At 41.4% G+C, this 26,386-nt stretch overlaps 1 protein-coding gene across 5 annotated transcripts; it reads left to right on the plus strand.

Moving 5' to 3' along the window:
* The first annotated feature begins 84 nt into the window (after window positions 1–84).
* On the plus strand, window positions 85–25,069 carry EXD1 (exonuclease 3'-5' domain containing 1). 5 transcript variants are annotated; one of them, XM_075030720.1, is made up of 12 exons: window positions 85–147; window positions 255–416; window positions 947–1,015; window positions 2,075–2,126; window positions 3,652–3,779; window positions 5,617–5,684; window positions 6,949–7,035; window positions 8,143–8,247; window positions 8,373–8,453; window positions 12,552–12,695; window positions 15,520–15,711; window positions 22,951–25,069. In XM_075030720.1, exons 2-12 carry the CDS (start codon window positions 290–292, stop codon window positions 23,281–23,283), a joined length of 1,386 nt encoding a protein of 461 aa, XP_074886821.1. In that variant the 5' UTR covers window positions 85–147; window positions 255–289; the 3' UTR covers window positions 23,284–25,069. The 5 variants fall into 5 exon arrangements, 4 of the variants coding, with proteins under 4 accessions (XP_074886821.1, XP_074886824.1, XP_074886822.1 ...); XR_012650792.1 differs by lacking the exons at window positions 85–147; window positions 22,951–25,069 and adding exons at window positions 17,918–18,429; window positions 19,930–20,379 and having other exon boundaries at window positions 219–416; XM_075030721.1 differs by lacking the exons at window positions 85–147; window positions 947–1,015; window positions 2,075–2,126 and having other exon boundaries at window positions 244–416.
* The last annotated feature ends 1,317 nt before the right edge of the window (window positions 25,070–26,386 follow it).

Consider the following 26,386-nt stretch of genomic DNA (forward strand, 5'->3'; position numbering starts at 1 on the left):
CCGCCCGCCGCTCGCCGAGGGAGACCGACGCGCATGCGCGCAGCACGCCCTGCCGAAGGCGCGGGCGTCATCCCTCGGCGGCCATTACCGCCGAGGCAGAGGCGGGCCTACCGCTGCCAGCGGGCGGGGCGGCTCTTGCTGCCCTCCGTAAGTTTCCCTTCCGTGATTGGGTGTGGGCTCCCATGGCCCCGCCCCCGGGGCGTGGGCGGGGCCTCGGCGTCCCGCCGCAGCCCCTCCCTTGCCGTGTGCCGCAGGTGTCTCGCTGGGGGAGCCCCGTTCCCGCCGCCGTATGGCCCTCAGCGGCGAGCGCTTCGGTGCCGTTGTGGGGAGAACCGTTAGAATCACCTTAAAATGTGGCGTCTTCCAGGGGGTGCTGCAGCACGTGAACCCCGACCGGAGCCTCCTCCTGCGGACAGGTTTGGGGGGGAGGGGGGCGGCGGCGGGCAGGGCCGCGCCGCCTCAGCTTGTGAGGGGGAGCGGGAGGGGCGCGGGCCGGCCCGGCGCCGTGAGCCCGGTCGCTGAGGGAAGGGAGCTGGCGGACGGGGGACCTGGCTCGGCGGTGGACGCTTCGTCACCGCTGGCGTGGGAAGGCTGACATGCCGAGCGTGCCCGCGGGTGCTTTCCGGGGGGCAGAACGGGCCCTGGGACGAATAAAACGTAAAGTAGGAGTTAGCAGCACCTGCCTGTGCTCTCAGCTGTGAGACTGCGTAGGTGTAGCAGCCCTAAATTGTGTCCTACTCGGTGCACGGTCGCCTTATGGAAACCCTCTTCTGTAGAGCAAAAGAGCTGTCGCTTAAAATAACACATTGGCGGATTTTTTTTTTTTTTCCTAGTTACTAGTATTGCCCGGTCCTATGGTCTTGCTTTGTTCTGCAGATGATAAGCTTTTACTCCAAACAGTAGAGCTTGATGTATGTCTGTATTTTCTTCCCCTCCCTCATTTCAGTGAAGAACTTAGAAACTGGCAGAAGCGCTCCAGGAGTAAAGATGTTTTTTGGCCATGAAATAGTCAATGGTGAGGCTTTTCTTGCTGCAGTTTGGGGCACAGGGATCATGCCTACTTTTAGTTCAGCATTTTAAATCCCATTTTTTGCTAACTCTGCTGAATTCTTCAGTTGCACATCTTCTAAAATCAGTAGGATGCTGAATTCTTCAGTTGCACATCTTCTAAAATCAGTAGGATGCTGAATTTTGTATAAAACACACAACTTTTGTTCCCCAATTATCTATCAGTGAAATAATAATAATTCCCCACTTTGTGAGGGTCTTGTGACTGTACTGCATGAAAGCTTATTAGTTAAATAATGAATAAAGTCCAATAAGACCACTAATGAAAGTAACCACTCCAAAGGTAATCAGTTGAGATAAGTGTGCCCCCTGAAGGCAAGTTACATTCGTTTGTGTATGTTCATATACGTGCAAGACTTTCACTAATGCAGTCTGCTGGGAAGTTAAATTGCTTAAAGTTCTAGTTAACTTGGTTTTGCTTTTACTCACACAGGCAAAAGCATCTCTATTAAATGGTCTGTTTATCTGAGCCACTTTCTGTGATTCAGTAGTGATAAGAATATGGGATTATTTAAGAAAAACATTTCTAGTGTATAAAGGTCCTGTGCATTTCTCTTGGCATCTGCTTTGCTTGGGGACAAGGAGCAAAGTGCTGAGGGGGAAATAGCTAGAAGGCAGCTATTTAGACTTATCAAGTGATTAACTGACTCCATTCTACCTTTTTCCTTATACCTCCTTTAATGTATATGTAATAGTCTGTAGTTAGTTGTAGTTCAATACTGACTTTTGTTTTGGTGGGATGCGAAGTTGTTAGTCTTGTTTAAATGCTGGAGTTCTGAAATACACCTTATCTAGGCTACCAATGTAAGTTATTTTATATAGATTTGTACATCAGAGTGAATTTAAAATTATTTAAACTATACTTTGAGTTAAATTTCTTTTTTTATATGTATGGCTGTGTCCTATGGTGGTTAGGATTGGTTAGTATCTCCTTTTTTTGGGAGATAACAAGTGTCAAAAAGTTGCTTGTCAGCACTAGAGTATAAATTGTTCGTTTCTATTGCAGTGGAATTGCTGGATGAACCAGATTCAGGGAAGGGAACAGCAATGCTCTCTGAGTACGTTGAAATGTTTCCTTCCTTTCACGGTAGGAGAAGGGGTGGGATGTGCTTGCTAAGGGAGCCACCACTTATATTTAGTATAATACTGATGTTCAGACTCAGCTGTGCCAAGTTTGTATTTCTCTGCTCTAAGGGGGTGAACAAGGCAGTGAGCGGAAGACTTTCACTGTGTAAAAGGTTCTTCCAAGCTATTGCTTACAATTTCTCTCTCTTGCTTTTTGCTTTTTCCTTTTTTTTTTTTCTTTTCTTACCACTAGCATTCCTAGGTAGAAGAATTTGCTTGGTTTGTTTTCTGATTGGCTTGTGGTTTCGGGGAGGATTTCTATGAGCATTTCTTCTGTGGTGAAACAGTTCCAGGACAATTGCACAGGGAAGGTTAGGTTTATACAGATGCTCTCAAAACGTACGTAAATGTGACTTTGGGAAGCTGGTAAAAATATGTTTCAGACTCGTGCACACCCATGCTCCTAGATGGCTTTGCTTTGAGTCTCATCAGAAGACCACATTTGAATAGTTTATTCTTTCTCTTAAGTAGAATGAAGTCCTGTCTACCAAATAGTCCATAAAATATAGTTAAAAAACACATAAAATTGTGATTAGCAGCAGTCTTCTTGCTTGCTGCTGTCTTGTCTTCTTTCTCCCTGTTGAGTAAGCCTATGTTAACACATACTTCAGTATGCTCACCTCGGTAGCAGATCCCTGTGTTAATCCTTTAAATACAATTTTGGATACAAGATTCTTCAGCTATATCTCAAGGCTGATCAGAAAGGGGTTTTTATGTTTTATTCTATTGAGATAGAGATGCATGTGATTGGAGCTCTATAATCATAATGGGGTGTTCTCATGTCAATATAAGGAAATTTATATTAGTAAGTCATATTTTCCAGTGAAGTATTCTTGACAGACTGTCCTGTCATAGAAATTAAGCATCTTATATGTGACATCTTTCAGTCAGGTGAATGTTTACTAACTCTATTTTTTTTTCTGGTCCCTTTATATGATTTAATAACTTCTGTATGATTACAGTAAAGTTTCAGTAGATATAACTGTTTTATGTGTTGGCAAACTTGTAAAATCACCCTCTAATTACAGTAACTAACTAATGGATCAAATATTATTGATTCAGTGTAAAGGCTTACCATGCAATTTAAATATCTGTTCTTGGGCTCAGGTCAGGTACTTCATTCTTTGTACTTTGAGCTCTTTCTTCCCTTGAAACTGTTGCTGACCTTTGCAGTAAATGTGTTCAGGTTCTGCTTTCACCTTTCACTTTAAGAATAAGTGTGAAATTTTATCTGAAATAAAGGTCCTTTTGTGCAAAATAAGCTTAGTGTTGGGTAGCTTCAAGATCTTTAAGAACCATGCACATTGGATTAGGAAGTTGCTTCACATGCAGCAGTTCATTGTCTGGACACAGGTAGATGGCATTGGATGAAATAATTTTCTTTATTAAAATGTCCGTGCTGGTAGAATGTGTAATGTTTTGACTTCTGTGCTATGTACGGTTGCCTTGCTTGTGCAGGTGCACTTCAGCTGTTGAAGGGAACAAACAAGTGGACACAGGACCAGCAGATTGTGGCCCGTGGACTTCTTGCATTTCCCAAGAGAGCCAGCTCAGACCCTCAAATAGCTTAAAATACTCCCTCTCAGGTAATGCGGATATTAGTCAAGCAATGTAGTTAGTTTGTCTTTGTCATACAACATCTTTCCCAGAGGCTATGATCTCTTGATTTGCCTGTATCAAAACAGGATGTGTTCTGAAGGAACAATGGTCACAGAAAGATAGGTACAGAGCACATTATCTGCAAATATGCTCTTTGCCTGCAGATACGTTAACAGTATCAGAAGGAAACTCATCTGCTTTCCGGAATGCTTATCCTGTAGCTCTCATCAACTGTAAAAGTGGCTGAGCAGCACAAGTGATCTTTTGGAGAAACTGAAGTGCTTCAGCCAGTGAGCATTCCTCTCTGGTAATTGTTTTAATCTTATAATCGTTCCTGAAATATATGTGGCATGATAGATAACTCAAAGCTCAATAAGACTGTTGCTCTTTGGTTCTGTGCTGCCTATCACATGCTTGCATTGATTTGGTTGTGCAGTTCTTGCTCTATACACATATGCAGGTACAGATCCAAAATGTGATCAGCTCGTTCTGTTCTTGTAGAGCCATGACAAGAGTGCAAGAGCTGTATAGGCTAAAGGAAGGTTAGCTGCGTTTACCTACTTAGTGGGGAAGAAAATGAGCAAGGCTTGATATGATCTGGGAGACCCTTTAAAAATTTGTTCTTATGATTTTTCAATTGACTGTTATTTTAGAGTTTAGAGGATTGTCCTTGTGTTGTCATGGATGCATATTATTAACATTTACATCTTACCTAAAGAGAAGGGAGAATCTTTAAGAGAACCCTTCTGTACCTGTTCATTGGATGTTGTTAAGCAGGTGTTAAAAAATATTAAAATCTGGCTTAAATTCTCTTTGCCCCTTTGATCACTCAGCTGTCTATGTTCTGTGGTGTCACTGTCTGTTAGTTTTGTCACAAGCTTTTTCCTTCCCTGGACAAGCCTGGGCATTAGGGTGCTTTTTTTTTGTTTCCTTTATGCATCATAGTGACAAAAAGTAATGCTGCAACTCACTTTTAAACAGCCAGTTTTTCTGTCAAAAAAACAGAATTTTGGGTCATGCTCTAAACTGTACACATCTGAATCAGTCAGACAGTTCAGTAATCTGTTTGGGTATGTTCAGGAAGTAGAGAGGGAAGAACCGAACAGCTAAACCAGAAAAGTAGAGTGATTATACAACTAAGATATATACCTTGTGCAAAGTTGTGCTGGTTTTCACTGGTATAGAGTTAATTTTCTTCACAGTAGCTGCTTTGGGGCTATGTTTTGGATTTATGCTGAAAACAGTGTAGATAACACAGGGATGCTTTCATTACTGCTGAGCAGTGCTTACACAGTGTCAAGGCCTTTTCTGCTTCTCACCCCACCCCACCAGCGAGCAGGCTAGGGGTGCACAAGGAGTTGGGAAGGGACACAGCTGGGACAGCTGACCCCAACTGACCAAAGGGATATTCCAGACCATATGACGTCATGCTCAGCATATAAAGCTGAGGGAAGAAGAAGGAAGGCAGGGGGATGTTCGGAGTGATGGCATTTTGTCTTCCCAACTAACCGTTAGGTGTGATGGAGCCCTGCTTTCCTGGAGATGGCTGAACACCTGCCTCTGCCGTTGGGAAGTAGTGAATGAATTCCTTGTTTTGCTTTGCTTGTGTGTGCATAAAGCTTTTGCTTTACCTATTAAACTGCTTTTATCTCAGCCCACGAGTTTTCTCACTTTACCCTTCTGATTCTCTCCCCCATCCCACTGTGAGGGAAGTGAGTGAGTGGCTGTGTGGTGCTTAGTTGCCAGCTGGAGTTAAACCATGACAAAAGTTCATTCAAGCAGAGGAAGCATCTAATGATTTTTTTTTTTCTGTCTTTCTTTTAGAGGAGAAGGAAGAAGAGAACGTGGAGTACACAGTTGTTGATTCTTTTCAGCAGAAATTTGGCTCAGCAGTAAGTACTAATGAAAGCTCTTATGCAGTGTATGTGACTTCTAAGCCTGTTCGTTCTAATTGTCAGTAGATCCGTTAAGCGGCAGGATTGTGAGCACTGCTTCGTGATGTCTTAGACTGGAAATCACTTTTGCAGACTGCAGTGAAATTTGAGTGATAGGTAGTAACTGGCTTCTTTAAGTCAAGTACAAATGGTATGTCTGGTGGCATCAAAGTATATTTAAAGTGTGCATATATGCAGGGAGAGAGTGCAATGTATGTGAGTTTGTAGTGGGTGGATGTGAATCTGTATCAGTGTGTGTTGGTTGCTGTTTTCAGACTCTGTATCACCAGTATCTGAGGTGAAAGACCAGTATCACTATTTAGTGAACAATTATTTTGTTTAGGAAGGGAACAACATGAGGATTTGTTGGCATTTGGAGAGGGAATTGATCATGTTGTTTTGTAGGTGTTTGGAATTCAGACGTGCCTGGACCTTCTTCTCTTAAATCATGTATAATAACATAAGCAGACTTGATAGAAAGGCTTTGTTTCAGAACTTGCAGCCAATGGTAGATTTATTATTAAATTTAATAGCGTTTTTTAGATCCTGAATTAGACCAGCAATACTGTAGGTTCTCCATGCCATTTTGTCTTGCAGTAACATCTGTTGGGATTTGGGCTCTTATTATGGTAAATCTATTGCACGTACAGAGGAAGAAGCTCTTCCCCCACAGGAAGAGATTTCCCTGCTTACAGAAGAATCTAACTGTTGCTTGAAAAAGCAGCTGGCTTTTTTATTTCTGTTTATGCCTTCTACTCTTGTGTTACATGTGCACTACAGGTTGCTTTATCTTAATTGTCTGAAAACTTTCTGTGTCTTTGAGAGTAACAGGTTTTTCTTTTATACCTTAGAAAATGAGTTCTCCTTTTCATCTGAAAGGAACACCTTCTTTATGTGATCTTAAAGAAGTTCCTACAACCTACTTAGGAGAATTTCTTGGGAGGAGATCAGGGGAGTCTATATTCTTTAGTTATCCGTAATCTCTGCTAAACCTATCATTGATGTTTCTAGTTGTGGAATTTCCAGCTGTGTGCCTGTAACTGGACTGACACTGTGTCGGTTTCTCTTGGATCACTATATATCTGAGATTCATTGTGGGTTTTGATCTGTATTTATCTTTTTAAATATGAATCATGACCAGAAAAATCACGGTTTTACTATTTGTCCTTCTGCCTATCGTTCTCTGACACTATTTATTTTATCCCTGTTTTTTTTTCATTAGGTGCTGCACCTAAAACAGCAGTGTGTTGTCAGTGTAGCAGGAGACGGTGTTAATTTGTGTCGTCACGGAAAACTCTCATGGCTTGAGGTAAGAGGCAGGTATTTCCCAAAATATGCTACTAAACAGAGGCATAACTGAGAAACATTTGGGGATTAGCCTGTGTTTAAGACTTACTCACATTACTGTTTTGATAAGGGATATGATATTCTTCAAGACAGATCAGGTATTTCATAAAAGACCTGTTACGGAAGGAATTATGTCATTATAAGGCAATATAATAATTACTAAACTTGTATGTAATTTATACATTTGTATCTAACAATGTAACATATTTGGCTTGCCATCTTTATATACTTGTATACAGATAGAGGTACTACACTAGTACAGCTGTTACTTATTGAAAAACTGCAAGACCTAATCACAATGACAATATAATTGAAGAAGTAAAATCCATCTAAAGATGATACAGTGTCTTAATTAGCTGTCATAGTATCAGCATCTGAAAAGGAAGGGACAGAAAGGAAAACAGCTTAATATGTTGGCATAAAATTGTCTTAGTTTATTTTTAAATAGGTTTAAAAGTGAGTGTGTTTATCCAAAGCAAAAACTTGTGTGGGAGTTCATGCTTCAAACTTAACTCATTTATGCAGAAGTAAGTGTCCACAAAATGTCTGCTTTGGTATGGCTAAATTGCTTTCAAATAACAGCTTTTGTTAAACCATTATGAATTTGAACACAGGCAAAACCTAAATTTTATATCCTGTTTGAAATGCTAGGATGGAAAATGATGTCCTTTATTTCTTTGGTAGTGGTCTTTGACAATGAAAGGAATGTTATGGGCACAAGAATTTTGTTGGAAGTGGTTCTTTAAAAATGTCACTATAATAGGTGTAGGAATTTATTTTAAGTACTGTGCATAGGGTTTGCTCTTGCTGTGTCTCAAAATGCTGTATTTAACTGTGTGTAGTAGACTACTGGGTCATTCTTTCTAATTATTGTGAGAGTCTCTGAGCATCTCTGGAAAAAACAAGACTTGGTTATGAATTTGCGTTAAGGAAACTAAATCTGCTGTGCCCAACATAAGCCTGTACATAGGAGTTTATGGCTTGTGGGTAACAGTGCATTCTCTCCTACTTTCAAATCCTTTGTTCTTCTGTCCCTCGCTCATTTTCACTGCAACTGAATTTGTTGTAGATGGCAACAAAGAGCCGTATTTTTCTATTTGATATCTTCCTTCTGGGACCTCAGGCTTTCAAAAATGGATTACGAATGGTGCTGGAAGATAAAAACATCTTGAAGGTAAGGGTACAGGGTGTGTGAGGACATTTGTGGTCGCAGAGGTCATATACATATATAATGATCTATCTGCACCAAAAAAGTTGCAGTTGGACACATATTTGTCTGACAGTTCTTTCTTGCTTCAGGTCATGCATGACTGCCGCTGGATCTCAGACTGCCTGTTTCACCAGTACGGTGTCCTTCTCTTCAATGTCTTTGATACACAGGTACCCTTCAGATATTCTGGTTGGGAACAAATGTTTCAACAAGAGAAACTTCAGCCTTGTTCAGGGCATTCTCTAAGAGAAGGTTTAACATTGCTAGAATGTGACAATTGTTGAACCATGTAAATGTAGTGGTTTTGTTCTAGCTAAAAAGAACTAGCAGACAAGGCTGATAGTGTTATTTAGAGTCTTGTGTAGACCTATTTTAGAAGGTAGTTAATGTCTAATATTAGCAGCAAGTTTAATGTGTTTTTTTAAAGATGCATTAACTGATCTTGATTAAACTTGGCGCAGCCTGAGGCCACTGTGACTTAAACAGGAGCTAGGCTGGCTTGTGCTTTATATTCTTTGTTATACTTTCTGCCCCTTTCACAAGTGTAGAAACAGATTCACATGACAGGTATCTTGCACTGGGAAGCACCTGCTAATAAAAGCAGTGGTGGAAGTGAGAGAACAGGCCAGGTTACCACAAAAATCTGTTTTAGCTGGTGCTGGCCCTGGTAGTTGTGGTAGTTAATCTTGTGTGACTAACAGGAGAATTAGAGCCTTCTGAGAGAGAAGAAAATAAAATAATGGCTATGATCTTTCATAATGGGCATGGATATGTTACACATAGTTATGTGTGACTTGTCCTTGCATATATACTGACTTTTCATGTCATAGATATGACTGCCTATAGTAACTCTTCAAAGCCCTAATCTGGTCTATGTAGTAAGCTGTATACAGCAGAGGTTTCTCTCGGTACCTTTCTTATCTTAGTTTGGCCTTTTGTCCCTAAAGATTATGTCATTCCATTACAGGTCAAATATCAGTCAGTGTTAAGTCTTGACTGCATGAAAAAGGTCGGGATGAAAATTCCTACCAGTGCTCCCAACTGTACTGTCTAGAACATGTAACCACTACAGTGGAAGTAACTAATGAGAACTATCCACCGTAAGGTCTAAAGTACATGGAGTTGCACTCATTGTTCTGTTGTCTTGGTATGAGCTGACATGCACGCTTTTCTTGCACTGATAGATCTCTAGGCTTAGATTCAATTACTCTGATTCATTGGCCTGAATCCTACTTCTAATGTAAGCAAGCTAGTGAAGTAGTCTGGTTTTGGCTACCCTGCAGGGTACCTGATATTGTGGAATTAAGCTGTCTTGTCTTCTACTGTGTACTGCTGGAGCAAATAACTGGGAGATACCTCTGAGCAAACTCTCATAGATGCTTTTTGTGAAGCACTTCTTAGAGACAGCTTCCCAGTGTTGCTACAATTGGAACAGGCTGTGTGCACAAGTGAGACTCTACTTAAAAAACACAGCAATGGAATGAAGAACTCTCGTTTAGATGGGAACCCACCTGCATAATTTGAAAAGTGTTATTTATCCCAGGTTTTGGCCAGTTGCTGCAACTGTTTATTCCTTGCAATAACTAACTTAATCTGATTAACACAACACGTAGAGGATGGCAGTGAAAGGTTTCTGATTTTCAATGTCTTTCCCATTGATGTTCTTATAGTACTTAAGCATCACCTGTTGAAGTATTTCAGTGATAATGTTTGTGGAAGTCTGATACTGCTATTTCACATTTGACTGCCTTGGTGAGGGCAGGGGGTGTCCCTGTTGGGCTATAGCAGCCTAAAAAGCTGCATAGTGAGCAGGCAACTGACTGTTGTCAGTGCTTACATCCCTAACATTGCCTTCTGGGACAGTTCTATGCTGCATCATGAGGCTAGAGCATTCTCACACTCTGAAATCCCTGCCTATTGTAAAATGTTGTTGGTTGTGTATCTGTGTACTACCAAAAGAAATAATACAATTCTTCCTAGAGCTGTGTGCTGAAAGAATAAAGAAAATTTGATAGCTTGAGACTTTCCATAAGACAGAGGTCCGTGCAAGTTTTAATCGTAAAATGTACAAGTGAAGAAGTCACAGCTGCTGTCTGATTCCACAGATCAATGCACATACACTACTCTTTAGGATGCTGTAGTTTTTCTACCCTTGAATCCAAGCCATTAGCATGCAATAATTTTGGACAAAGATTTTTCACAGTGAAAGTTAAAAAAATTGTTTTCATTGTGGGCAAGTTTATTCTATAACCTCGTTCATTCAGATTAGACTTTTTATGAATATTGATCACAAAGATGTTTTCATTTTTGTTTAAATATTTAAGTCTTTTCTCTCCTTGTTTGGAAAACATTGAATTTTTTTTACTAGAAACTCTCTCTCTAATCATCTAGAATAATGGAATATATTTCCATAGATTTGAACATCATCTTTGTTTTGACTTTGAGTAAAAGTAACTGATTGCTTGAGAAGGTCTTTCCTGAGGTTCCTCTTCATCTGCATTTGGCCACTGAGAGTGAAAAGCCAGAGAAGGCTTTAGTGGTCAGAAGTACAATACAAAAGACTGTTGAGTAATAAGTGATGGAAACTTCCTTGTCACCTGGTGATTTGTGCTTATAATCCAGTGAAGGTAAGCTTTACCTGGTTCTTCTCCATTTTCTTCTCTTCAGTGAACTCATTAGTTTGAATTGTTGCAGTTCCTTTCTCTAGGTATGTTTCCTGCCAGTTTTCAGCTGGTCGTTGTAGACTTCTTTGAACTGTACCAATGTAGTCATCTTAGCAGAAATATAGGCAGTCCTAGATTCTTTGTCCTACCACAGAGCGCAGGAGGTTGGACATTCCTCTCCTTAGTCCAAGATGGCTTATTCTACTTGTGGTGCTCTAATGTTTTGCATTTTCTTCATAATACCTTCATACAATCTTTTACTCCTTGAAAATTCAGTAAATGGATTGGCTTAGCACTTCCTTCTGGTAGGCTTAGCCAATACATGGCTTCTCTCCCAGAGAAGGTAGCAGTTAGCTAGTTAGCTGATGCCTTAGAGGCAGCTTTAGTTATTAATAAATCATACCAGCTTGTTTGCCTTTGCTATTGGACAGGAAGAGATATTTTTTTTTTCCCCCCAAAGACTTTATAGGCAAGTTAGGAATGGGGGTTTGGTCTTGGAATTTACCCTTACTATAAGAGGCCAGAAGAGGTCAGTTAAAATTCTGCAGTCACTATTGCAGGAGCTGAGCTGGTGCTGCCAACTGCTACGTGGTCTGATCTAGGTAGCACATGGGCAGTATATGGTGGAACAGTACAAACAGTGGCTTTAGCTGTAACCCTTGCAGTAAAACTGGGCTGGCCTGTAAGCTCATGGTTTTGTTGGTTGGATTGTGGATGCTTGTATTGAGTGCTGGCTCAAGGTTTCTTGGGAGAGAGTAGTAACGAGAAAAGGGCTATGAGAGATCAGTGGGGATTTCAGGGGACCAGAGTGGGAATCTGGGCGTTTGAGTAGCAGAGGAAGTCTGAAGGATAGGTTGTTGTAAAGACAGATAGCTCAGTCTCAGATTCTGAGTGTGGATGCAGGCTTTTTGTTTTTTCCTCTCCATTGCCCTGGTGAGTGGACTCTCTTCCAGGCTTCCCTTTTCTGTTGTCTTCTCTCTGCACCTGTTGCAATAGTCCCACTCATCTTTGTGTTCTCTGGCTAGGGACAAGACTCAGGGCTGTTCCTGCTCTTACTGCAAAAGGGTAAAAGGGATGAAACCAGGATGAAAAACAAGCAAACACCATGCCATGCAGTTGCTGCTGGAGGCTGTTGTTTGCTTCCTTTCTGGCTCTGTATGCTGTCAAAGACAAGTCTTACTGGCAAAATAAGGTTTTAGGCAAAAGGTTTTTGACAACTTACATATTCTTGCATCATGTTTTCCTTACATTGCATCACTATTTCAGGTTTTAGATAAAAGGCAAAACTGTAAGTATCCTGGGGAAGTAGCACTGTATGTTTACTCTCTTCTGATATTGCTCCTAACCACCTGCTGTCTGGAGGCAAGAGTGCTGGGCTAGAAGGAGCCTTAGACTAATGCAACATATAACTTATAGAAGTCATTATTAAAACTTAATTTAACCTTTTATGTGACTTAACAGCTTTAAGGAGTCAGATTACTAGCTCTGATTAATTTGTTTGCAGCGTACTTTACTTCTAATATGCATCCCCACTGTCAAACCTCCACATTCTTTGCCTTGGGTTAACAAACGCTGGTCACGGCATATTGATCCCTTCCATCACAGGTTGCTGATGCTCTGCAGTTCTCCATGGCAACAGGTGGCTTCTTTCCGGATCGTGTCTGCACGTTACAGGAGTGTTTGATGCAGCACTTGAAGATACCTTCCAAATGGGATGCCATCATGAAGTGCAGGCAGAAGATGGCTTCAGTGAGTGATTCAGTGAGGCACCTTCCAAAGATTCAATTGTGAGCTGTGCTTTGCCCATCTTGAGATGTTGCTGTCAGGTTTTTTTAAGAGCATGATGCTATACAGTGGTCAAATTGCTGTCGTTAAGGACATTTTGTAACACTGACTTGGGAGACAGATGCAAGCTCTAGTTGGCGTCAGTGCTTATGCTGGTATTTCCTAATAGCTTATTTGAAATTGAGGTTTTGAAGAACCACAAAGCTTGTACAATAGATGATATATATATAACTCGGGTAAAAAATGTTCCGGATATCTTAATATATTTTGACTAATTCTGAAACCTAGTTCCAACAGAACAAGTTCATTAAAATGAATCCTGAGTCAAATAGGGAAAGAGGAAACTTTTATTGCCAGCACTGTTAGAATGAAAAAATTAGAGTAGTGATTTTTTTCTCACTTGTGCAGTTCAGCGGCATTTGCCAAATCATTATTCTCTATTGTCCTTAGTTTCGTTAATCTTTCAGATGGGGACAAGCAAGGGAAAAATTAATGGGCCAGGAGCTCCTATGATCTGGGGAACGTAAGCTTGATAAATAGAATAAACTATTTTAGTTGGAAGGGACCTACAAAGATCAACTAGTCCAACTGCCTGACCAATTCAGGGCTGACCAAGTTAAAGCATGTTATTAAGGGCATTGTCCAAATGCCGCTTAAACACTGACAGGCTTGGGGCATTGGCCACCTCTCTAGGAAGCCTGTTCCAGTGTTTGACCGCCCTCTTAGTAAAGAAATGCTTCCTAATGTCCAGTCTAAACCTCCCCTGGTGCAGCTTTGAACCATTCCCACATGCCCTGTCACTGGATACCAGGGAGAAGAGATCAGCACCTCCCTCTCCACTTTGCCTCCTCAGGAAGCTGTAAAGAGCAATAAGATTGCCCCTCAGCCTCCTTTTCTCCAAACTAGACAAACCTAAAGTCCTCAGCCGCTCCTCATAGGACATGCCTTCCAGCCCTTTTACCAGCTTTATTGCCCTCCTCTGGACGCATTCAAGGTCCTTCACATCCTTCTTAAGTTGTGGGGCCCAGAACTGCACACAGTTCTCAAGGTGAGGCTGCACCGACACTGAATACAGCGGGATAATCACCTCTTTTGACCGGCTGGTTATGCCGTGTTTGATGCACCCCAGGATGAGGTTTGCCTTCTGGGCTGCCAGGGCACACTGCTCACTCCTCTTGAGCCTGCTGTCAACCAGCACACCCAGATCCCTTTCTGCATGGCTGCTGTCTAGCCACTCCTCTCCTAATTTATACTTGTGCTCGGTGTTACTCCATCCTAGGTGCCGAATCCAGTGTTTCAACTTGTTAAATTTCATCCCATTAATCATAGCTCAATGGTCCAATCTGTCTAGATCCCTCTGCAAGGCTTCTTGTCTCTCAAGAGAGTCAATAGCACCTCCTAGTTTGGCATCATCAGCAAACTTGCTAATGGTGCATTCGATTCCTGCATCCAGAGCACTGATAAATATATTGAACAGAACTGGCCCTAGAATTGAACCCTGAGGAACACCACTGGTGACCGGTCACCAGCCAGATGTAGTCCCATTCACTACAACACTTTGAGCTTTGCCCTTCAGCCAGTTGTTCACCCAGCACACCGTGAACCCGTTCATCCCACAGTTGGACCACTTGTCCAGAAAGATGCTGTGAGGGACAGTATCAAAAGCGTTACTAAAATCCAGAAAAACTACACCCACTGCCTTCCCTTCATCCACTAGGCGAGTGACTTTATCGTAGAAGGGTATCAAAATAGTTAAACAAATAGTATATAAATATGCTAGTGCCAGTTGTGGCATCATTTTGCTGGGTTTTTAATCACCTGACCTTGCTATTCTTTTTTAGGGGGGGAGACTTCCAAAGAAGCTATTAAATATGGGAACTAGATACCTAATGAGACCTGACTATATAGACAGTGTTTCTTGACTGGATAGGAACAATCTCTTTCCTGCCAGAGCATATTTTCTTCCTTCATACTGGTCTTGTAACTTCCTGAGTAAATCTGAGTGGTTTTTTACTGTCTGTTCATAGACTTAAAGTCTTTCTTGAAAACCTGGATTAAATGTTATTTGATATTGCTATAATAGCTACTCAGTGAAACCTCTAATTTGAATACAGCTTTATTTTTATACAAGTTTTGGAATTCTAATAGTGTCTCTCAAAATTTCATTTTAGAGAATTCTGTATGGTAAATCTAAGCCAAATGACAACGTGTCTTCCTTGTTTACCAGACCAAATCCTCCTATTGGTCTGAAGACTAAAAGTGGAAAATGACTGTATAATATGTAGGTAGTAAGTATACCAGTGTAAGCCACTCTATAGTGACAGTTTTGCTCAGGATATTGTGGTCATGCAGCTTAACTGGGGCTTATTTTCATCTTCTGGTTCCAGTTGTGATGGCTGAAGATGTTACTATCCCCAGCTGCTTCCCTGCCTCCCTTGATGGGAGGGGTTTTTTTCCCTTTAGATCTTTCAGCTCAGCTCTTAGGAATCCAACCTAGTTTCAGAGATGGGTGAGAGACAACCTAGCATTAAATGCTGGAATAGGTGTGTGTTGGTTTTCGTTTTGTTTGGGTTTTTTTTGAAGCAGCAATCCCTCCTCCCAAATTCACTCTTCTCTAACATCCACAGGCTTGTACACAGATGGCCTTAGAAGCTGCAAGCATTCAGTAGCACTGAAAATAGAGATCAGCATTGGGAGATAGGTTGTAAACTGCAGAAGAATGTGATGAAAAGCTTGTTATCATTTTTGCTACTTAAATAACTGTTTTTATTTGCATTGGGATACACAGGAGAATCCTGACATATGGTTCTTGAGACCTTTTCCAGCTCCTCTGCTTAAAGCACTTGCTCTGAAGGCTATGTACCTTCTGCTGCTCCACTCATCTCTAATGGATAACTTGATGTCTGACCTAACAACTGTAGTATGTGGTTATTTAAATGCTTATCGGACTGGGTCTGGAGATCACCTTGGGAGCACAAAGGTAGGAATATCTTTGCTTGTTTCTGTGGTTAGTGATTTGATCTAGGGCTCTAATGGATAAACTTCGGAGGACTTACCTATAGCAGCTTCCTTTTTTGCAACTGTACACCCTACTTTATGCCACATACTTTGTTTTCTATGTGCAGCAGCAGAAGTGATGGTGTCTGCATCTACCTAGCTGCATTTCATGTCAGTCTATTAGCACAAATCCACCTCAAGTTAGTATTGTGGATGATGAGCTGCAGCTATTAAGGCACAGGCACATGTGCCATCTGTTCACTCTCATCTGAGACTGAGAACCTCTGGGCTCACTAGAGGCTGTGTATGTGCAAGGGCATGAAGAGGGACAGGCAGTTGTGGAGTGTTGGTACCTGAAGCTGCCAGAGTTGCTTTGTTTTGGCAAGAGCATTTAGTCCCTAAATTTTGTTCTATTTTTCCCCTATTCTGTCATCTTTACTGCTATTTTGCATATACTGGCTGTTTCTGAGTAATGTTGTTGCTTGCTGGCCAAAGATTTTTATTTCTGTAAAAGCATCTCTGAGTTCTCTTGTCATCCTAATTTATTCTCACCTGTGTTATCTTAAAAAAAAAAAAATAGGTCAAGTAACACTGTTCCTCTTTGGTTACATTTGGTTACATAGAACCAGTAGTATTGCATGCCCAGATACCTTGGAGTGGCTTTTGCATGGTGGACACTTCTGTAATTGCTTGTTAATTTTTAAAGCAGGGGTAGGGGGTGGGGGGTGGGGGGAATGAGATTTTTGGTTAAGGAGCTTGCCTTCCTGCACTAACGGAAACAAGAGGTCCATGCAAACCAAACAAGCAGTGGTATTGGTGTGTCTTTTCCTATCTTCTCAATGTAAGATGTTGCAGGTGTTAAATTTGGGTGAAAAATGAATAGTTAGACATCTCCATTCATCACAAAGAGACTGAACTAACATGATTAAATCCTGTTACCGCCTCATTTTTGCAGTTGTAAATGTCTTGAAATATTTATTAGGAAAAGAGAATGCAGGTCTATCTTAACGGGAGAAATTGTCTTTTTCTTTGCCCTGGTTTAACAAAGCAATCAAGCACAGACTTGAATCCTTTGGGAATTACTTAAGAGCTCAGAGCAGTAAATCCCATTATTGAGGATTTAGGAGGAGATTAGTTTAGATAACCACAAGAGGTCATAGTTGCTTCACAGATGGAAGAGAAGAGGTCATATCTGAAAACCTTTTCTTTTTAGAGGAGAGCTGCCAAAAAAAGAAGGTTGTTCATAGTTCATGGAAAAAAAATGAGCTTGACATCTGAATTTCCAATGTGAAATGCATGCAAAAGTAGGCATGAGACAAGGGAAAAGAACAGTCTGTTAAAGTGAAAAGAGTATAAATGCTGTTTTGCATTGGGCTATTTGTTTGTAGAATTTTTTTAAAGTGGTACTCAGGTTGCTGAAGCCAATCCTTTTGTAAATCCATTTATTCCATAAGATTAGCAAAGGAATTAATCTGATCTTGAGCATTTCAAATGGCATTTTGAAGATTTATTTAATATCACATCTGATAATCATACTTCCTGCAGTTGCTTTAGAAATCTTGTCCTATGGCTAGTAAAAGTAGCCATTTTCACCATCATTTCACTGTTAATCATTTTCTGTTGTTTCTACATCTTGCAAGAAGAAACACAAATGAAAGTTGCTTCTACTGTATTTAAAATCTGCTTGCAATACATATTTAAACTCCAAATACGGAGTTTGGTTTAGTTAAATCTGGTCTGTTAATTCAGTTTCTTCACTGAGTAAGTAAACAAAGTTAACGTTAAGGGAATCCTTTGCAAGTTGATGAGTTCAGCTAAATCTGTTTTAAGGGAAAAAAAAAAGAAAAAGAAGAAGAAAAAGTTGTCTTAATGCAACTTCTAGGTTTTCTGGCTGAGTCTGTATTAATTCCCTGAATCAAAAAGCCTTTATTCAAATCTGATTCTCAGAATGAAGTAATAGTCAAGATACCTACACCTCCTCACCCCCCCCCATATTTATTCTAGTGCCTTTTCATAGATACTTAGAAGTAAAGCTTATCCATCATTAAGGTCTGTGTTATGCCATCTGTGCACTTTGTGGAGCTACAGTTGAAACTTACCTGGAAAATGCTTTTATTGGACTATTTTACTTTTTACACTGACCAGTTACAGTTTACACTCATGCTTCACTTTGGACCCTTGTTGAACAGCAGTCTGGTACAATGAACTTGACTTCACCTTGGAGCTGGTCTCTGACAACAGCAACACTGGAGTCCCTATGCTTGATGACTGCGTTCTCCACGCATGATCTGGTGCAGTTCTAACACTACTTCAGCAGAAGTAATGATCTCCTTGGATTCTGAAGTAAATACCCATGCTAGGGAAACATTTTGGAAATCTGAAATATGTTACCTACTATGCTCTCTCCATGCTGGAGAACTGGAAGAGAGGCCTCTGTTGCTGAAGCAGGACTGCAGCAAAGCCAAAGACAATAAATGCTCCAGGGACATAAAGATATCTTGCACTACTTCAGCTTCTAAATTGGAAGGTGGACATAATTCCTGAGTGAGCAGGAACCATCTGTGGTACATCAAGACTTTACCTGAAAGTTGTGGGAGTGAAAGCCACTAGGCAAGAGAGTCTCCAAGTTACCATGGCCTCTTTGATTTACAGGCACTTGGAGAAGATGATCTGATCTGGAAACTAACTTCCATCACTCCAGGTAAGGAAGCCTCTTCTAGGCCCTTCTCTGTTCTGTTTTAGTTCTTGGATTGTGCTCTCTGAACAGAACCACCAGGTCTTCAGCCTTTTGACAAAGGGAAAGTTAGTTATGTAGAAATGCCTTCTGTTGTGTTTCTGGGCTACAAAGGTGTTTGAGTATGTCGTACCTGACTAGAGCAATGAACAGAGCCATGCTTCCCTGGCCTGCTCTTGTTCCTTCTGATCTTATGGAGTGACATCATGTCACACAGAAAAATTTATTTTTTTTTCCTTCTCCCATTCCCCCAAACTTATGACACTCTCATGTAAACTATACTTGCAAAACAAGTATACAGATACAGACACAGTTTCAATTGTGAGACTTCATTAAAAATGAAGTACTGAAGATGAATGGAATACGTAGCCACATTCTTTCCAATCTCCACCTGTCACATGTTGAATCTCAGCTCCTGGATCAGGGTTTACAGCATTGAACTCGAGCTTGGACTAGCATGGGTAGCACCCTCCTAATCTTTCCTGGGTCACTGCCATATCCAGAAGTTCGTAATGCCAACAGCTTTTGTGTGTAATAACAGTATCGGGATATACTTGGTGAAAAAAATGCTTTGGCTTTCCAGTCTGAGGTTGCCTGTGAATTGAATAATGCTGAGTAATGACCAATAATGTTGAATAATGACTATTGGGGCAGTTACCTACTCTCTCCTTCTCTTGTTGAATGAGGGGGTTCAGCCTCTGGGAGCAGATCTGGACCAGACCCTGTTTTTTCTCCTCTTGGAAATAGCAGCAAGGAAAAGTGAATGTGCATAATCATGGATTAAAAGCCAAGCCTGTTCACTTGCCCTTATGAATCACTGCCTCCACTGACAGTTGAGGAAAGACTAGTGTGAATAAGACTGATGAATGTAATTGTCACCATCCTTCCTTGGGCTCTGTATGCCTGGTCTCTGCCGTCAGTTTTCCACATGCATCCCTTGTTCCTCAGTGAGAACTTTCTGTATGCTCTAACAGGCCCCCATTAGTGGCAGAATACAAGAATCACTTTCTGGCTAAATGCACAGCTCCTACAAGGGTCAGATCATCCTTGCGGCCTTCAGCGTATTCAGGAGTGCTTGATTTCAGACATGTATAATTGCATGTACCTGTGTCTAATTTTGCCTTGTTTCTTGAACATGCATAACCGATGGGGGTTTTGTTTTGTTCCAGCTTATTTTGACAGAAGCTTGTACTTTCCCTTTACTTAAGACAAGTTTTCATAAATAATGTGATGGGAACAGAGGCCATGGATAAGTGGGTAGAAATGGAGATTAATGACAGTTTATTGCTGTGAAGGCAATAAACTAGTAAGAGCAGAGCAAGCAGCATATATGTATTTCATGCAAATAGTGCGTTTGAGTCTTCGACTTGGATGTCATAATTCTCGTGAGCAATTGCAGCAGTCACTGGTGGTAGTCCTGGTTTCACCTGAGGTTTCAGCCATCTTTTCTTCCCCTTGATCTTTCAGATGTTTTGCTGGAAATGGCAAAGAAACAGAGTCCTTATGGTCAGCCAGTGGGCAGCCCTTCCAACAAGACTTCAACCTTGCTTCTGGAGAGCCAAACACATTCTTTTGTCATTTGATAGTTGTTTTGCTGGTTAATAGAAGATACTGAGGAGCTGGCCCATGAGCTGGTATGCCAGGTGGGAGACATGCTGTCAAGGTGGCAGGATGCAACTTCATGGATTAGAGCTTCCTTCAGGAAAGAGTTGCAGAAAAGATGGGTGTCATGCATCCTAGCAGTTGCTAGCAACAGTAAAGTATTGCCAGTGGTCCACAGCAGCCAAAAATGATAATGCAATACCCTTGTTGATGTAGTACTGGGAGAAGAGAATGAAGAAGAAAATGGAGAAAAAAGAAAAAAAAACCAGGAAATAAAAGGAAAGGCATCTCATTGATCCTGACAGTTTGGGAAATGTATGTTGACACTTTCTGTGGTTTATTGCATCATCACCTGCAAGTAGTAGTTGAGTCTTCTCAACTACTCCCTTAGGAGGGAGTGGACACTCCCTCTTAAGCAACTGACTTTTTACACACAAACCAGATGCAAAACAGTAACCTCTGATCCCCAGCACTTCATTATCAAAACCCTCAACTTCCCTCTTCAGCATCTTCTCAAACTGATAATCTTCCTTACCACTGAGGGGGAGAACTCAACGCAAACTTCCCACCCTGAAGGTCTCTACAAGTTTCCTGCTTTTTCAGCAATAACTGTCTACCAGGAGTAATTGTTCTTGTGGATGCAGACATCAAGTAAAATGGGTTTCTATGCCTGCTCTGTCACTAGAAAAGAGCTAGTAAAGGAGCTCTATGTGCTAAATTTCTAACTCTCCTTGTAGATTCATATAGTGTGTTTTTAGGTACTTGGAAATGCAGCTGCATTCTGATGTTTAGGACTTAAAATTCAAAGAAGCAATGCAGCCTGGGAACCCATCACTGTAAAGAAGCACATGTTCTCCTAGAAGTGCAGTGTTTTCTTGTTTAAGTGGTGACAGTTCACAAGGAGAGCGCTGGTACCATAGGGGAGTTGCACATCCCTGTGCAGCAGAGTTGATTTCCCTATTCACTTAAGGTAAAGCTGCAGTAGGTAGGGTGAAGTGCAGTATATAATACCAGATAACACATTCATGACACGTGATGGCAGAAACTCTGTTCTCTGTCTAAATATAATTGCATGCCCAAACCAGAAGTTTTCCTAATTGGCAGGTGAGTTGGGACTGCACGCAATGCATATTAATCTTTATGAACATACAGCCTGAAATTTCATGCAACTTAGCTTTAAATGGTTTAGGGCGTGGATTACCTGTCACTGTAGGATACTGTAGCAGTTAGGAAGCTGGATGTACATTCTTCCAGTTAAACAGAACTGAAGGTGGGGTGTTTCAAGTGCGTGCTTGCTCTGCTTTTTTTCTTTAATCCTGTCTGAATTATTTAGCCTTCCTCTGGATCTGTGCAAACTTCTAGACATAGGTTTGTGAGGCATGGCTTCCCTTTACAAATGCTCTGGTAACTCTTCTCCAGTGCATCACATCTGTATATCCACTCATTCTGTTCTTAGTGTTTCTACCAGTATGCTCACACAGACATCTGACCTGCCAGCATGTTGCCTCCGGTATCTTACCTGGAACCTGTAAACGTTTACCATCTTCCAATCCCTGGGTGTCAAGGCAGGTTTTAAGCAAGATGCTATAGTTGCTAGTTCAGCTTTTTCATTTTCCGCTGTTCAGGAATTTGGGGTGAAATCCACCTTGCTGTTTGTATTTCAAGTATTGGTATTAAGTATTTATGGGACAACCTGAAACAGATTCTGGGTACATAATGAATGTTTTTGATACAGGAATCTGCACTTTTTTTCGTTCTGAATGTAGAAGAGAAAAAAATGTGGGTTTTACCATGCTGCTTCTATATTCTGATCATCACTTAGCCCTGCAGCATGGTTGACATTTTGTGCTCCTCTGATATTTACAGAAATTTTTTTAATAGTTCTGTTATATTTTTGTTAAATATTAATAAAATTATTCTGGCCTGCCCTTCTTTTTTTCTGTAACTTCATCCTTACTATTTTCTTCACTTAGATGTGGCTTTGCTTTCCTGAAGGATGCTTACTTCATTGTCTCCATTCCCCTAACCTGTAGTCCTGCCAATTTCCTTTCACTCTTTCTGTGATCTTTTGCTGTTAGGTAATGTTTACTCTATACTGCTTGTATGTTGTCTTGACGTTGTCTCCATGCTACCTGCTAGGACTAAATTTGCTTGTCTGCCTCTTACTACTTTTTATCAAGCTTCCTTATTTGTGCAATTCCCCTTTCTACAGCTGAACGCAACCATGGATTTTTTTGTTGTTCCTAGAAAGATGGTGAGCATTGCAGTCCTTGTTAAGAAGCAGATCCTTGAATGTAGTATTTTCAACAATGTCCCATGCAGTTCTCAGGACCAGATCAAGGAGTGTATCTCCTTTCCCGTACTTCCTAAGCAGCTGTGTCATTGATTTGTTAACTATGTTGGCTTTTTCTACATAAGGTTTTTCTTTACCCATAGGATAGAATACCATGGTTTTAAATGAAAAGCTGGGAAAGCTGCCTTTGCAGCAGCTCCTATAAGCAAACGTGAACTGGTTATGCCTCTTTAGGGGGTTTACAACAACTTCATAGTGCAAAAGGTTTCTCAGGAGACATCTAAAACCCGTATGTGAAGTATTACGTCTTGAAGATCTTCATAATAAAGGAGTAAACAATAAATGCAAGTCTAATATTTTTCCCTTTGGGTTGCCTTTAAAAGAAGGAGCATGGGGGGGACTTTTTTCCGCTGAAGTATTGTTTGTGTAAGCAGGTAGTCGATACATTCCACAGAACTAATGAGAGACGATTGTTCTGTTCCGTTGGCTAATTACAGAGGGAGCTCTTACCTGGTACTAACAAAAGTAGAGCATGCATATGCATATGTATTGATCTGATTTCTTTTCTGTTTCTTTTCTTTTTTCCTTATCAGCCCATTTGCATGGAGCTGCCAGAGGAGCTGCGTCAGCTGGCAGACATCCAGAAGCTACGAAGGGAGAAAGCAATAAAAGGCTACAGAATGAATGAGGATGGTCTTTTGATCAGACCAGCCATGGAATTAAAAGAGGGAAACGATCCACAGAAGGATGGCAACTACAGAGATGATGGGGATTGCTTTCCCACAAATAAAGCTGTGTCTCAAATTACATCCTTCTACAATCAGGAGGTACTTTGTCAAGAAAAGCTTGAAAATCAAAATGAAGTGGTAAATCTGTGGAAGAACCTTAAACTGACCTCAAGCTGGCTGCACGAATCTAATTTCTGATACAGGTGACTTGATGAGCTTAGACTGGGTATTTGAAGACATCCAAATGAAAAAAGGGGCTATTCCCCATGCAGAAGTGTCAAACAAAAGCTCCTTTCTTTACAATGACAGGTAAACCCATTGCTGAATGGAAAGAATGATGGGCTTTCTTTTGAAGGAAATTCCTTCTTTGTCTGACTGTTCTTCTCGAGATCTATGTTTGAGATCCATTTTTTTTTTCAAGAGCTATTTTTGATTTCAAAACAGTGACTTTTGTTTTTCTTGCGTTGTTACCAGACCAGTGTCTTAAACTGTATTGGTTCTTTTGTTACCTGTTGCAGGTATGTAAAACTCTCATTCAATCCAGATATGTAAACAGGGGAGCTTATAAAATGCCTTTTCATTGAGATTAGAAAGGGTTTGCTTGGAAAAACTTAAAAACCTTTTGGTCAACCCATGTGGGCTTGGTTTATATACGGATAAGTCTCTTGGCATAGCTATACAACAGTCTTTCATAGGAGAGTGAAAAAGATCACACCCTAATGAATCGCTATGCTGGCAAAAACAGCAGAGAGGTGTACAGATAAAAAGGACTTTTCTGCCAAGTCAGAGTTATTTTAGGCTAACTGAGAAAAGCTTCCTGCTGAAAGTTGCACGCCACCATTGTTTGTCAGCACTGCTGTTTCAAACTCGTGTAGATAAGGCTGTAACACTAATGTGGTGTGCATATAGACAAGTGTGTATAAAGGGGAGGAAAAAACAGTTAAATTAGTTTAAAAGATGTATAGCATTCTCCCCCCCCCAAGCAAAATAAGATATAAAGGCAAAACCAGTTTATTTCCAGTATACTTGCTGTGGCTGGTGTTCACTGAAAGTAAAGCCCCTCCAACTGATAGTACTACTCTACCACATGACAAAATTAACGTAGGACATACCTGAGTCTTGGAACATTTTTTTGGCCTATGGCTATATTTGACTTGCAAGCACATGACTGTTGAAAATTCTCTGCTTTTGAAATACATAAAAAATATTGCATGTTTTGCTATTCAAATGCTTCAGACAGGGTGGGAAGCACCTTAAGCATAAGGAAGGTTTTGTTCTCAGGGTTGTGGTTATGAGGATCAGTGAACGCTGATGAACAACATGAAATAGGGAAGAATGGAAGAGGTAACGGTCACTGTCCCAACCAGACTGCAGCCTAAGAACTATCTGGGCATCGGGCTGCAAATGTTAAGAGTAATGATGTCAGGTTGCAAGGGACATGACGTCTGCATGTGAGTACATACCTGTTTGAGCCATTTTTCTTTGGATGTAAATTGGTGTGACTAGACGCTTATGATGCATCTGTGTGCATTTTTTTAAAATATCATTAGGGGAAATGTGTTTTGGTGTGTGTTTGTTTTTTTTCTCTCTATGAAGAGTACTAGACCAGCAGTATTTAAATAGGTCTCTTCTTTGAAACTATAGATAGGACTTGCTCGCTTCTGGGAGTGGCAGAAAAATCAGCAGAAAAACTTCCAAGGCTTGCTCTTTGTCGGTACATTTTGTATTTTTTTTTTTTTTTAAACCCTTAACAGTATTCTGTAATCAAACTGAATAGTTCCTTTGTCTCAGTTCACTTTAGAAAAATAAAGCAGGCTTGAAACAAGTTTGTCTTACAACTTTTTATTTGGAAATTGAGTCTGTGTTTCATTTGGTCTGCTAGGAGATGCTGGCAGTGGACTGAGCCCCTCTCTAGCACTGGAACTCACATCATTCATCCAGAGCAAGATTCTTCCAAGCAGTGATGTGTTATCACACATCAGTGAGGTACGGTGTGGAACATGCAGGCTCTTCTAAGCCAGAGATGGCTCAAGAGCACTTACATTATATTTTCACAACTGAAATAATCTGGGTCCATCCAGTCCTGTTAGGAGAGGGAGAGAGAAAATGACCTTATATCAGGTAACGGAAGGAGGCGGGGAAGAGGAGGTAGGATGTGAAGTCTTCAAGTCTGGGACGTAGAAGAGTGGCTGAGTGTCTCTGTGCAGGATACAAACTAATTGCTAAAGGCACCCTTCTCATTAAGAGGCTGAACTGCTTTCTCAGCCTCTTCTGAGAAGTAAATCTCTGGCTGGAACTGTACCGTAGTGGAGTGAGGATTTTCAGACGGGGACTTGACAGTAACTGCATCCGTGCCACTTCGTTAAGTTGCAAAACCTTCCTGGGTAAGCATGGCTGCAGCTTTCCCCTGTTCTCTTTTGGGAACAGCATAAAAAAAAGAAACAGACTGGAATGGAGTCATCAGTCATTGATGCACAAGATTGAAAACGACAATTTTCTTAAAGGAGAAAAAAGATAATTTTTTTTTTTCTTTAAGTGATCCGCATCATGCTGCTGGGTGCTAGCACTCCAGTTTTCTAAGCTTGGTAGCGACAAAATCATGTCAACTTCTTAAATGACATTAAGTGCTGGTTGTAGTTAGGGATGTAAGTACTGTAACTAGTCGGGGCAACTCTGTAGTGAAGTTCTACCGGGGAGGTAGCAACGGTCTTATTTTTATTTCCTAGTCCTTGTGGTACCTACTGCGTGCTAGGATGACACAGAGCTTAGTCATGAAGTACAAATCTCCAGGCAGTAAGTGATCTGGATTAATCACTCGTTTAAGGATTTACTGTAAATACACCACTTAACGGGTTCTCAACAGCCGTGTCGACACTGCGAGGTGTCCCCACTGTTAACTTCCAGGCCCGTTTTGCCCTCAGCTCCTGCGATGCGATTCTTCACGAGCGACGAAAGGAACGCGGTAAAAAACAAAAAAACCCAAGCCCGTCGCTCCACCACTTCCCCCCTTTCCGCCCGCCTTGCTGTTAAGCGTGACGGTGCCCCGCTTCCAGCTCCCCGCGGGGGCGCCGGGCCGGGCACAGGCCGCCTTCTGCCTGCTTTGGAGGGAGGGGAAGCCTCGCTGCCCGCCCGCTCGCCCCCCGGGGAGGCAGAGAGGGGCCCGGCCGGCCCGCGGTCCCGGAGAACTGGGGGGGGCCGGGGGGGGGGGGGGGTCTGTGAGCGCAGCCCCGGGCCGAACGCCCCGCCGCCCTTCCGGCGGTTCAAGGGCGAGAGGGCGTCACTTCCGCCACGCCTCCGCCTC

This window comes from Buteo buteo, chromosome 6, assembly GCF_964188355.1.
Source record: "Buteo buteo chromosome 6, bButBut1.hap1.1, whole genome shotgun sequence".
NCBI classification, from domain to species: Eukaryota; Metazoa; Chordata; class Aves; order Accipitriformes; family Accipitridae; genus Buteo; species Buteo buteo.